Raw genomic sequence first — 13,476 nt, 5'->3', positions numbered from 1 at the left:
CAGAGGAAACTGTAGTTGAAAACATAGACGAAGAAGAAGCGATGTAGATTCATCGTAGCCTCCAAAAAGATCACTCGAAATAAAAAATACTAACAATGTAAAATACGTTTTCTTATATTTTTTCGTGTCGCCCGTTTTGTGGGTTATGTGTTACGAGCGTTTCAAAGTTGCCGCCTTTGTAGCTGGTTTCCTAATCGATAAACCAGAGGTGTATGAATAAATTACAAGAATGTCTTTGCTTATTGTTCGCAGTTATTTTGTTAAAGTATTTTGTTTTATAGTTCTGTAAATAAACATCCAAGATTTTTTAAGACCATTTATTTGCTACCAGTCGCCTTAAATACTTGTACAAACCATGGATCTTGTAAGTGTCTTAGTAATTTGAATAATATTTTAAATAATTTGTTGAAATAATGTGTGCTTGTGGTAATGAGGTGCTAGAGACAATTGTTTTGTAGTAAAGTCTTGTTCTTTTCACACATTTTACGTATTGTCAAAGTTCTGAATATGTGAAAAAGGGACAAATTACTAATTCCGCGGAAGTCAGTTAATTTTTTCGAGCTCATGTAGGAAAAAATCTGAAGAAATTAATAGAAAATTTGCCGTTACATCTGACTCAAGTACTCAGTGGCCTAAGCAGAACATATGTGGCACTTTTTGATCAGTTCTTATTGACTTTACCATACCAATTTCGGCTGGAATATCGAAGTGCAATATAAGCTCCTGACACGAAAATGCGTGCCACCAACATTTTCAAGCAGATTCGATTTTTAATGTGGAGCGGAAATATTCCTCAGAACATTCGATGAAGGAAGTTATTAATTTAATTAAATATTTGCTAGCGTTCAGGAAAGATCCTAACGCCAACAAAGCAGCAGAAAATGTTTTGTCCAGCCTAATAATAATAATTTTTAAATTTCCTCTGCAAGATGATTAAAGGCAGGAGACACGAGCATGTTACGGAAGACTACGATGTTATTTGACTTCATCAGTGGGTGGTCAGCTGACTAGTCTTGTGATTGGGGTCCTGGGCTGGTGAGTACGGAAAGTCGTTTTTATCCGGTGTAATTTGGAATTTTGTTGTATTTTTAATCCATAGCGTACAATTCTCAGCTAAACAAAACTGAAGACTCGTTTCGCAAATTTGACATACAAATTTTTCAAATAGTTTTTGGTATTTAAGATAGTTGTGCGAATTTTAAGTTACTGTTACAGTCCAGTATATACTTCCATCAGCAGGAATTTAATGTTAAAATAGTGGATTGTGAGGCCGTTTCGAGGTCTTGAAACCGCTAGAAAATTATTTTTTCTGTTTTTGACGCACGCAGTCTCCAGTAGCTGGCAGTCAGCAGTGGAGGTTACGCCTACTTTTCGCCTTTCGTGGGCCACTGAATTTTACTCGTCGCAGACCGTAGTTTGTAAGTCATGTCATGTGAACACCTAATATTACAGTTTCATTTAACTGTGTTTGTAACATTAAACCAAATCCACTTCACGTTTGATTATATGTGACCTACATTTTGTTCGTGTAATGGGTTTGTATCTTCGTAGATATATCAGAAACATCTGGCCAATACTTTTTTTATCTGTGGACATTTAATATAGTGGTCGCACGACTTTGATAGAAAATTAATGGTAGACGTTTGTCCGGCAGGGTAAGAGTTTCATCTGACATGTTAAATATATCTGATTTGCAATGGCACATAGTCAGTTGTTATACATCTGAGCAACTGTGTAAGAATAAAGAGAAACACCATTCTTCAACGTTAATTTCTTTTCCTAAAGTGTTTTTAATTGCTGTTAAAGTTGTCAGCGATAAAATAGCTTGTTTGATGTTGCTTTCATTATCTTTGTCTGGTACCAGTCTTTATATCTCTGCATATCTACCAAACTTTATATCCTAAATGATCAGTTCTGCAGGTACTGATGATTGTCCAACCTCTACAGGTTCTCCCATTGCCAAGTTAACTGTTTGTGGGTAAATAAGTAGGCTTAGATATCCTATTCACATATTTCTTCTCATGGGAGGGGGGAGGAGGAGGGGGGGGGGTTTATCCCCAATATTTTTTCCGTAATATACTCTCCTTCGTTCGTAAAAATTTCAACTCGTAATCCCATTAAATGTAAATGTGTTACTTGTCTATTATGCAAAATTTAAGATATTAATGTGTCTTGAATACAATCTTAAAACATTGTACGAATGTTTGTGAAATTCTTCTCCCCCCTGTACTGATCTTGAGTAATACAGTTTTTGCATAGAATACGCTCAAATGTTCTATGCATTCCCAGATTTCATTTTGACTTTTCTGTTAGAATTCTTTTTTAATTAACACATTTGTATTGTGTATACATTGTCAGCTCCATTCAATATCTACTCTTAATCATCATTACTTTCAGTGAGAAGCCCTAGGACGTATCCCCAATTTTACATTCATATCTGAATTCTTTGTAGTATTAATTCAGTATATGCATTTTATAGTCATGTGATGCTGATTCTGGTCTTGTAAATGCCTAGTTCCTGGTTTGTAGAATTTGGGCACCAAGTTATTTTATACTTACCAATTATTTTTACAGCTTCAAAATCATTTTGATTGCTTTGCAGTATTTAACTCTTCTTGCTTATCCTTGCCTTAAATATCGTGTTTTCAAAATCGAGCCAAATCAATCTCTTCCTTCCATATCACACTGTGTGATAGACATTGTTTATATAGTGTTTCATCTGTACTTCACAGATACTTCATAAATTAATGTTTCTGCATTGTATCTCAAGGTTCTAAACTCAGACTTAATGAAGTATCTTGAATAGGATGACCTCCTTAATGCCAGCCAGGACGGATTTAGAAAACATTATTTGAAACCCAACTCGCGCTTTTCTCTCATGACACACCAAAAGCTTTGGGTCAAAGCAATCAGGTACATGTATCTTGATTTCTGAATAGCATTTTACTCGGTACCACACCTATGATTATTGTCAAAAGTGTGATCATATGGGGGTTATCAAGTGAAATTAGGACTAGATTGAAGACTTTTATGTAGAAATGACGTAATGTGTTATCTTGGTTGGAGAGGCATCGTTATATGTAGAATTAACTTCGGGTGCGGCCCATGCAAGTGTGTTGGGAACTTTGTTGCTTGTGTGGTATATTAATGACCTTGCAGACCATATTAATAATAAAATCAGGCTTTTTGTAGATGATACATTTATCTGTAATGAAGTCGATCTGAAAGAAGCTGCATACATACTCAGTCAGATCTTGGTAAGATTTCAAAGTGATGCCTTAAATGTTCAACATGTCAACTTCCTTTAAATGTTCAAAATTGTAAATTTTGCACTTTGCAAAATGAAAAAAATGTAGTTTCCCATGACTATAATATCAATGAATCACTGTTGGAACCAGACAACTCGTACAAATACCTGGGTGTAGCGCTCTGTAGGGATATGAAATAGAATGGTCACATGATTCACTTTGGGTAAAGCAGGTGATAGACTTAGGTTTATTGGTTGATTATTGGGAAATTAAATTAATCTACAAAGGAGATTGCTTACAAATCACTCGTTCTAGAATATTTCTCAAGTGTGTGGGACATGTACTAGATAGGACTAACAGGAGATATTGAACCTACACATGGGAGGGCAGTGTGAATGGTCACAGGTTTGTTTAATCCGTGGGAGTCTCACAAAGACACTGAAGGAACTGAACTGGAAGTCTCTTGAAGATAGATGTAAACTATAGTGAGAAAGTCTATTAATAAAGTTTCAAGAACCAGCGTTAAATTAATACTCTAGTGATATATTACAACCCCCTATGTACTGCTTACACAGGGATTGTGAGGATAAAATTAGAATAATTGCTGCACACACAGAGGCATTCAGTCAATCATTCTTACCGTGTTCCATACGTGAATGTAACAGGAAGAAACCCTAACAGCTGGAACAATAGGACATACCCTCTGCTGTGCATCTCAAGGTTTGCAGGGTATAGATATGGAGGTAGATTTAGAAAAAAATTATTCAGAGATCTATGGTTTTTTCTCAGTACTGTAGTGTGATATGTTTTTTCGATATTGTAATACAGAGGTGTCGTGATTCCTTTTATGACCACAGAAAGTGCTATTATTCCTAAACAATATATTAATTACACATTTATTTTCACAGATAAAATCATTCCAAATGACGAGCACACTGATAAAGACATCCGATGAGGACCGAGAGTCCAAATTCGGCTTTGTATTTGCCGTATCGGGACCTGGTGAGTAATTTCAAAATCTATCAGGACTTTTTTATTTATTGGAATCTTAGGTTAATTTCTCACACAGTTGACATGTGACGTATGAAAGCTCAAGAGCCAATTTTGTTCTGTGTGAATGGGCAAAATACTGGAAGTTGGTTTGTATATTGTGTAATGTACATGTTCATGCAACGGGGATGGTTTTGTTTCCGTTACAGTGGTGACAGCAGAACGGATGGCCGGTTCTGCTATGTACGAACTGGTGCGTGTTGGTTATTATGAACTGGTTGGAGAAATCATCCGGTTGGAGGGTGACATGGCAACAATCCAAGTGAGTAAAACCTCAATATACAAGAAGTAAAATACTATAGTAACCTTCCTATGTAATAGTTACAGCTATTTTGTACATGAAACTATGCTAGAATTTCCTTACACTGTTGGAAGCCTTTAAAGATATTTTATGTGAAACTATGCCAGAATTCCCTTGCGCCATTGGAAATATTTAGATATTACACAATTTTGGAATACCGGAAAGGCAACAATCTACATGTATGTGTAGACAACTTGTCACAAATAGGTAACTGGTAAGTAGTGCATGTATATAATTAAATATTTTTGTGTGCATGCATGCTTGCGTGTTTGTGTCAGGGGATTTATATTTTTGATTATAATATATTGGGAGTGAGAGGCAATCCGCTCTTAGGGAACACTTGTTTAGCCTCACCTGTCTGCTGACATGATTATTTCTCTCACTTATTTTCTTATTTTCGATTCAGCTGGTATCACTTACATTTTTGGCCTTCTAGAGTCTTGCCAGTCTCCCAGCTTCAAGGCATTCTTTACTCCGTATCTGTCTTTGACTTTAATCAGATTGGTAGGGGGGGGGGGGGGGAGGGGGCAAAGAATGGAGATAATGATCCCACTAATCAGTTCTGGAGGGTAGTTGCTAGGCATAAGAGAGGATGTGAGAATTTGAACATCTTAATAAAGCTTGCTTGCATTTTCTGCCATGGCAATGCCAGTCTGTTATTTCAGTATTCCTAGGCTTACTGACCTTTGGACGTTTGCTATGGAAGTTATGTACTTAGTCATAGTACATGCTGGAGAATGCATTTTGTGTGTGGACCTAGCATGAGAATATTGAATTGCCATGTAAGTGGTGTTCCTCAAGTAACATTGCAGTTTTTACGGAATTCAGAGGGACTGGTTCAATCTGTGTTGACAAAGCTTCATAAAGTGTGAGAAAACATTTCATTATAGGAGAGAGGAATGAATTGTTGCACATACAGTGTAACCATAAATTTAGTAGGGCCTAATAACTTTTCAATAAAATTAGAATATTACATAGCTATTTTCCCACTTTACCTGTAGGAGTGGAAGAACAGAGTAGTTTTATTTTACTTCTGTTTTGACATACTGTAGAACCTCCGTAATGATCTCACATAACATGTCTCACCAGTATAATACACTTTGGCTTTGAGTAACAGTGTATTAAAAGTTGGTGAGTATTAAATTCAAAGAATCGGACAGTTATTCAGGATCGTGAGTCACTTTCCATTGCTAAGCCCAACATCTTTTTTTTTATTGCAATTTTCCATATTTGCATGATTATCAGACACATTTGAAATTTTGAAGTAATTTGTAAAGCTTTACACAGATTTCATTTTCATTTGCAGTATTACACAGATTTCATTTTCATTTGCAGTATTAAAATGCAATGTGTCTCTATACAAAGATTTTTGTGACGGGGGATTGAAAGTTGACACAGTTGTCTGCCAAGTCTTATCTTATCAGCAACTTAATTAAGATAAGGTTTTAAGAGATTTTCTGACAGAGCACTTGATATTTTAATCCTCTTTTCAATCAGACAGCTGAAGATGTCAGAGTGTAATTTTATGTGGTAGTCTGTCTTCTTAACAATGGAATAAGTGCATACTAGATATAAACACAAATAATCATTTGATAACTACAAGTACTCCCTCAGACATGAAGTTGTGGGGAGGTAAAGCAGCATAATAAAGGAGGAAAGGCTCAAGTGTAAGAATGATTGGCCGATATGTGTTTGACAGAAAGGGAACAATGTTAGGAAGTGAAAGATTAACAACAAAGCTTTCACCCCACCCTTCCCTAATACAGTTTCAGTATTTTAATATTGACTCAGAATGTCCCCCTTTGATGTGATAGCTGTGTAATGTGCAGTAAAAATAATATTTACCTGCTGAAAATCTTCTGTGAAATATTATTGTTGTTTTTTATGTTGACTGAGAGCAAAATTTGAAACACATTAACTGTTGGTCAGTTGTGCTCTTGATATGTAGATGCAACGAGACTGGCATTTCATTATAACTGCAATGAAATTGCACTCAAATTGAGATTTTTTTCAGTTAAATTATTTGCACCACATTTACAATGTATCTGAAGTTATGATATGAAGAAATTAATTGCATGCTTTGGCATACAGGATTATTCTGTTTCAAAGTGTAACTTGAATTAATTTTTTTTTAAAATACCTATTTCAACAATAAACAATACATCTTGTGAGTCATAATTGTCAGTTAAACACTTCAGCAGTATCATAATTGGTTACTGAAGGAACATGTGAATTATTATTTGACCTAACGACTCTAGTAGTTGTGACTGGCCGAATTTGGGGAAGGGGGGGGGGGGGTACATAACACTGCCACTGATATTGCAGTTAGTGTTACATTTAATCTGTCAGATACTTGGATAAAGGGGAAATTATTAACTTGAACAACTTCACCCACATTCTATTTCTCAGCTGTCAAAACAAAGTGCTGATATTTAATAAGGTTGGGATTAAAAGTCATCCATTGGTCCATCCATCATAATATTATGCTCTTCACAGTTTGCCTAAATAAGTTCAGATGACACCAAAAATGAATCTTTCAGCAGGCTTGTTGTTGATTTGCTGTCAACCTCATTCAACCAAACTATTGACTCATGGCAAGATGTTAGTTTAACTTTCCTTCAACTATATAGAATCCAACCAGTAACAGTCACTGTAATAATGGCCAAATATGGGCCGTATACTTGAAAGCAAAAGGATAAAGGACTACCCAGTTGGGCAACAACCATCAAAACTTAGCAAACATAAAGGGATCATTCATTATAAGCTTTGACCAATGACTGACATTACAGTACCACCAACAATATCTCCACTTAGACAGCTGCCACTGATTACATACCAACAAGTTACTTCCTTAGAGCCTAGCCACTTGGGACCATTCCATCTGGAGTGCCGAACAGTTCGCCCAAATACATCAAATGTTGCCTTCACAGGCCAAGATTAGTCTCCATACCTCATCCAGAAAAATCTCCAGTCACCTTCTGCCTCCCCGATACCCACCGGCCAGCCAAGTCGTTCTTTCATGACTACCACTCCTGACTGGAAGAACTGATCTGAGTTTCAACTACATCTCGCTGTACACTGAAATGAGGAATATCTATCCTACTGTCCTCCCCACCCCTCCCACATCAGTATTTCACACCCACCAAATCTACACAACACCCTTGTCTGTCTATACTCCACCCCTGCTCCCAAACCTGTCCCTCTTGGCTCATATCCTTACAGTAGAACTAGATAAAGGACCTGATCCTTACAACCTCCCACACCACATACTTGAGCCCTCTCAAAGGTGTGTAACGTCTACCCTGTCCAGTGCAGGGCTACTAGTGAAAGCAACCATGTGAATTACAAAGAAAGATGTAACCACTGTGCCACTTTCTACATGGGCATGATAACTAACAAGCTGTCTGCCCAAATGAATAGCCAAGCCAAGCCAAACTGTGTCCAAGAGACAACTGGACCACACAGTTACTTAACATGCTGTCCAACATGATTTGCTTCACTTTAGTAACTGCGACCTGCTTTTCTGAATTGTGCAGGTGAGAACTCTCCCTACAACATATCCTTTGTCCCCGTAACTCCCCTGACCTTAACTTTCACCAGCCTGTCCTCCACCTGCTGATCCCCTTCTCTTCTCCCACTTTAGTACTATGCTTTCTATCCCATCAATGCAGCTACTAGTCTTTTCCCTTCTTTATCTCTGCCCCCCTCCCCCTCCTTTTCTTGCTGCAGCGAGTAAGCATAACAGCCAAACTCTAAATATTGCCTATAAAAAGATAGCAACAACTTGGCAGAATGCCCAGAAGCACATCACTAAACACAGTTTGTTTATTGCAGCTATCATGATTATGTGTATGTATTAGATTTACCAGACAGCCTGAAAAGGCTCAAAACTAGTTCTAAAACTCCTCACAGTAACCAGTATTTATATTTCATTAATGCCTAGTCATGTGTTCTGCAGTATCCAAAATGGACAAAATTAATTTGTTTGACTTTTAATAAGACTGCTTGTCAGTATTAGGAGGCTTGAAGAGTGTTTTACCTTTCAATCTTTTTAGTTATTCCCAGTTTGTTTTACAGAAGACCATCACTTCTGGAAAAAAAAAATCTCAGCATTAGCATATGACCGGCATAACTGTTAATTTTAAATTTGTAATGAATTTTGATAAATGCATTTAGAATTTTGTAATAATATGTTGGTGACAAATGCCATGTATTACAATTTGAACGTCTTGACAGATAATCCCCCCTTCCCCTCTCTTGTGACAGGTCATTCTCAAAATGGTTATCACTATACATTACATAATTTACTGTAAGAGTAAAGTTAAGATTAACTTCTCGACAGGCACTAAAGAGGTTTCAACAACAAATTAACACTTATTAGTATTACAGACATTAGTGGCAAAATACATTTCTTCCATGAATTCGTGCCAAAAGCCCATATAAATATATACTGCTACTTGAAATCAAAGACTGCTCTGTGTAAAGTTTATTTTCGGACATGTAAAACATTGGGGGTGCCACATCCTGTAACATTATTATAATACAATATGAATATTATTTTGTGATCTCATATACTAAATATTGCACTGAGAACTTATTTGTCTCACAGGTATATGAAGACACCTCAGGTGTGACAGTAGGTGACCCTGTGCTGCGCACAGGCAAGCCGCTATCGGTGGAACTTGGGCCCGGTATCATGGGCAGCATCTTTGATGGTATCCAGCGTCCACTGAAAGACATCAATGAACTGTCGAATAGTATTTACATCCCAAAAGGTGTCAACGTACCTGCCCTCAGCCGCACTGCACAGTGGGATTTTAGCCCCGTCAGTGTTAAGGTAAGCCAAATTATGTGCTCTGTGAGAGCTCGTAAACATTCAGACAGTATGAATATGGTAGTAACGTGCTGTTTGCGAAATATGAGTACTTCCTAAATAGTATTTCTACATGTTTGGTTCAATTGCTACTGTAGTATGGAAAGCATAAATTGCTACTCAGTGCCTTCTGTCATGAGTGGCAATCTATCCTTTCCATATTGCTGTTATTCCATCCTGGACTTTCCCCCATTTAGTGGCTCTTTAGCAAGGAAAGTTTTGCTTGATAGTAGCAAGTTCAGGACAACATGTGTAGGAGTGGAAAATAACTGTTTTGTCCATTTGGAAAACTTTTGATTGATGAACTGAGATACAGTAGACCTACGTGGCAGAGGGTACTTTTTATTGGCAGATGGAGGAGGGGAAGAATGACTGCTTATACATTTCTGTGAGAGCTGTTATTTACCTAATTTTATCTGTGCTATCTATGGGATAGATGTGGAGAGGGTTGAAGGATATTCATAAGTTTTAACCTGGAGTACAATTCTCGTGAAATGTTTGACATCTTTCGTAAAATGACTGCAAGTTAAGCTATTTCTCTTGAAACGTTAATCCGCTTGAGAATATTGTATAATTACGAGGAGATGAAGTTGGCATAGAGTCGATGCACACACGAAAAAAACTCTTCCTAGTTTTCAGAGCTGTTAGTTTCTTTATCAAAGGGGACAGGGGGAAGCAATTGACAAAGGAGGCTATGATAAGAGTGAGATCCACATATTTTGAGAAGAACGGAAGAAGGCAGAGGCGAAGAGAGAAGTGTCAAGAGTCCAGGAGTTTGAGAAAATATGCTGTTGGTTCGTTTGAATTGTCAACGGTATACAAAAATATAGTAGATTGTGTGTGGAAATACAATGAATGAACATGTTGAAAAAGATTTCATTTAATTATATTTAATGAGTTGAAATCATGATTTTTCAGATTGGGAGCCATATTACTGGTGGTGACCTGTATGGTTTGGTCCATGAAAATACTCTGGTGAAACACAAGTTGCTGCTGCCACCTCGTGCCAAAGGAACTGTCACATACATTGCAGAACCTGGAAATTATACAGTTGATGTGAGTACTGCAGTAATTCTGCTGTGAAACAACATTTAATGTGGTAATAAAAACTATTGACATATATACAATGGAGTGAGTAAAGACGGTCACTATACTGTGACACACACACACACACACACACACACACACACACACACACACACACACACACACAAAAGTCGTACATGGGATTTTTTGTTTCAGGACATCGTTCTGGAGACAGAATTTGATGGTGAGAGATCGAAGTTCACTATGCTGCAAGTGTGGCCTGTACGTCAGCCCAGGCCTGTTACAGAAAAGCTGCCAGCCAATTACCCACTCCTTACTGGTCAACGTGTGCTTGACTCCCTATTCCCGTGAGTTACCTATTTTTCACAGTGACATACTGCCCAAACTAATACCTGTTTAAATGTTTAATGTTAATATCACCTCACTACTGAGTGAACACCATAGTTACACAAATTGGAAACAACGGCTGAGACTGTGCCTGCTGGCACGAACAACCTAGCTGTGTCATCTCTCATTACTGTCATTGCGCATTAAAAAAGCAATTGGACCTTTCACCACTAAGGTAAAGGGATCAACAAACAAACAACTGTGGTACTGTGTTAAGTAACATCGTATCACAGAGAGAGCTGTACTCTGTCCAGACTGAGAATAAAGTTAATAGTGTGCTTGGTTTGATGCCAGATTTTTAAGAGGGAAAGATCTTAATGTGCTAGCCGCCTATTTTATTTGTTATGGGGTTATACTGGTGTACGTATGTGTTGCAGTATTCTGGTAATTTTCCTTGAAGAGACTTCTAAAATTGTGGATATTAATTTCATCTTGTGCTTTAGATTTGTGTGTGTGTGTGGGGGGGGGAGGGGGGGGGGGTGATCATCACACATGAGAGACAATGGAGGATGAGGTTTCCAGTGAATGCAGAGATGTTCTCCTAAATAAACAGCATGTACCTTCCTCCATCTTTGTCTTTTGAGATAGTTTGTGACAATGAGCTAAAAAGGCTGTAAAATTTGAAATTTTATAGTTCTTTTTTAAGATTTGTGAGATGCAGGTGTTGGTTTTTGCTTTTATTATTTATTTAAATTTGATCTGTTCAGGATTTAATTTTATTAATTTAATTTTTTTATTACTGTATTCAATGGTACCATTGCCAGTATCACTGAATGTGAAAGACATTTGTTATTAGTTTGGTAATGTATTTATGATAACTGAGTTACCTGTTACAGCGGGTTAAGGAAATGTATATTTTTATACAGAAAGCATTCAAATCAACATCCAGCCATCCAGGTGCTGGTTTTCTGTGGTTTCTCTTAATTGTTTCAGATGTAAACCCACATTCAATTCCTTTGCTCTTTCTTTCGTAACTAGTTAATTCTCTAAGCTCCTGATTATTGATGAAAAGAATTTTTTGGAGCATAAGAAAAAATTGCTCAAAAAATTATAAATGAATATTATGCTTATAATCCTACAATTTCATTTATATTTCAGGTGTGTCCAGGGTGGAACAACAGCTATTCCTGGGGCCTTTGGTTGTGGCAAGACTGTAATTTCACAGTCATTGTCAAAATACTCAAACTCTGATGTAATTATCTACGTAGGTTGTGGGGAGCGAGGTAATGAGATGTCTGAGGTACTCAGGGACTTCCCTGAGCTGTCAGTGGAGATTGATGGTGTGACTGAGTCTATCATGAAGAGAACAGCGCTGGTCGCAAACACCTCTAACATGCCTGTCGCTGCCCGAGAAGCATCTATCTACACAGGTACATTTCAGTTAGCAAGCTATTAATGCTGTACGCTGATAAGTCAAAACGTGACCACCGCCTGCCACAATGTTCGATACCTCCTGCTGGCATTGCAGGCATGTGAAGCAGTACCAAAAGTGCGCGAGTAGAGCATACATGGACAGGTCATCACCCTAGTAAATATGTAGGTTGCAAATGCAGAAATCCATGGATATAAGTGATTCTCACAAAGGGCAGATTATTATTACACAGAGCTTGTGAACTAGTAGCTTGGAAATGGTGAAGCTGGTTGAATATTCACATGCTACTGTCGTGAGCATGTACGGAAAGAGGTAGGAGGACAGTGATGCTACCATTAGGCTCTAAATGGTTGGACGTCCACAAGTCTTCTCACAATTTGGGTTTTGGAGATTTGTCTACTCTGTAATATAGAATAGATGGTGGTCTGTGGCATCTGTTGAAAGAGCACAGTGCTGTTGCTTACACAAGCACACCATTCATCATACATTGTTGAACATGGATCTCCATTGCAGACCACCCCAATGTGTTCGCATGTTGATCCAACTTCATCAATAACGATTGCACTGGCACGAGACCATCAGGATTCAATTGTTGATCAGTGGAAATGTCGGCTCCTTGGGTGACTCACATTTTTTGCTACATTAGGTCAGTGGTTGTATCCACAAATGCAGTCATTGAGGTGAACAATGACTTGAAACATGCAGCAAGCCATGGACATAGGCTGGTGGAAACAGCATTATGCTATGGGAGACATTTTGTGCTTGCATTGGGCCTGTGTGGTAGTATTTGAAGACACACTGACAGCTGCAAACCAACTGAATCCCATCATGCTTGATGTCTTCCGCAATGTCTTTCAGCTGTATAATTGCCCTTATCTTAGCCATTACTGTGCTAGAGTCATGTGAGGAGTGTAATAGTGAATTGATATTGCTGTCTCGGTGACCAAATTCGCCTGGTGTAAATTCTGTGGAACCCGTCTGGGTCACTACTGGGCACCACCATCGCCATGTACAAGTCAGCAGCCCATTATTTGGACCAATTACATGGCCTGTGTGTAGGAATCTAATGCCACACACCTCCAAAAACCTTCCAACAAACTGTTGCCCCCCAGTATGCAGAATCAGTGATGTATTTCTTTCCACAGATGGACAAACCAACTATTAAGCAAGTGGTCATAAGTCTATTGGCTCATTGGTG

General features: G+C 37.9%; 1 protein-coding gene across 3 annotated transcripts in view; it reads left to right on the top strand.

Annotated features, from left to right (window-relative positions):
• Positions 1-232: 232 nt before the first annotated feature.
• Positions 233-13,476, top strand: part of LOC126291978 (V-type proton ATPase catalytic subunit A) — a 29,124-nt gene continuing 15,880 nt past the window's right edge. The window contains exons 1-7 of one of the 3 annotated variants that reach the window (XM_049985731.1): positions 233-364; positions 4,157-4,250; positions 4,448-4,560; positions 9,209-9,436; positions 10,391-10,528; positions 10,715-10,866; positions 12,005-12,276. In XM_049985731.1, coding sequence (XP_049841688.1) covers positions 356-364; positions 4,157-4,250; positions 4,448-4,560; positions 9,209-9,436; positions 10,391-10,528; positions 10,715-10,866; positions 12,005-12,276 — 1,006 coding nt within the window. In that variant the 5' untranslated portion in view covers positions 233-355. Of the gene's footprint in view, positions 365-930; positions 1,036-1,328; positions 1,419-4,156; positions 4,251-4,447; positions 4,561-9,208; positions 9,437-10,390; positions 10,529-10,714; positions 10,867-12,004; positions 12,277-13,476 lie in introns of those variants that run through there. The other 2 variants (XM_049985732.1, XM_049985733.1) reach the window with 2 other exon arrangements.

This window comes from Schistocerca gregaria, chromosome 9 (genome assembly GCF_023897955.1).
Source record: "Schistocerca gregaria isolate iqSchGreg1 chromosome 9, iqSchGreg1.2, whole genome shotgun sequence".
In the NCBI taxonomy this organism is placed as follows: Eukaryota; Metazoa; Arthropoda; class Insecta; order Orthoptera; family Acrididae; genus Schistocerca; species Schistocerca gregaria.
The sequence above is the reverse complement of the archived record's forward strand: the minus strand, read 5'-3'. Positions and strand labels throughout refer to the sequence as shown.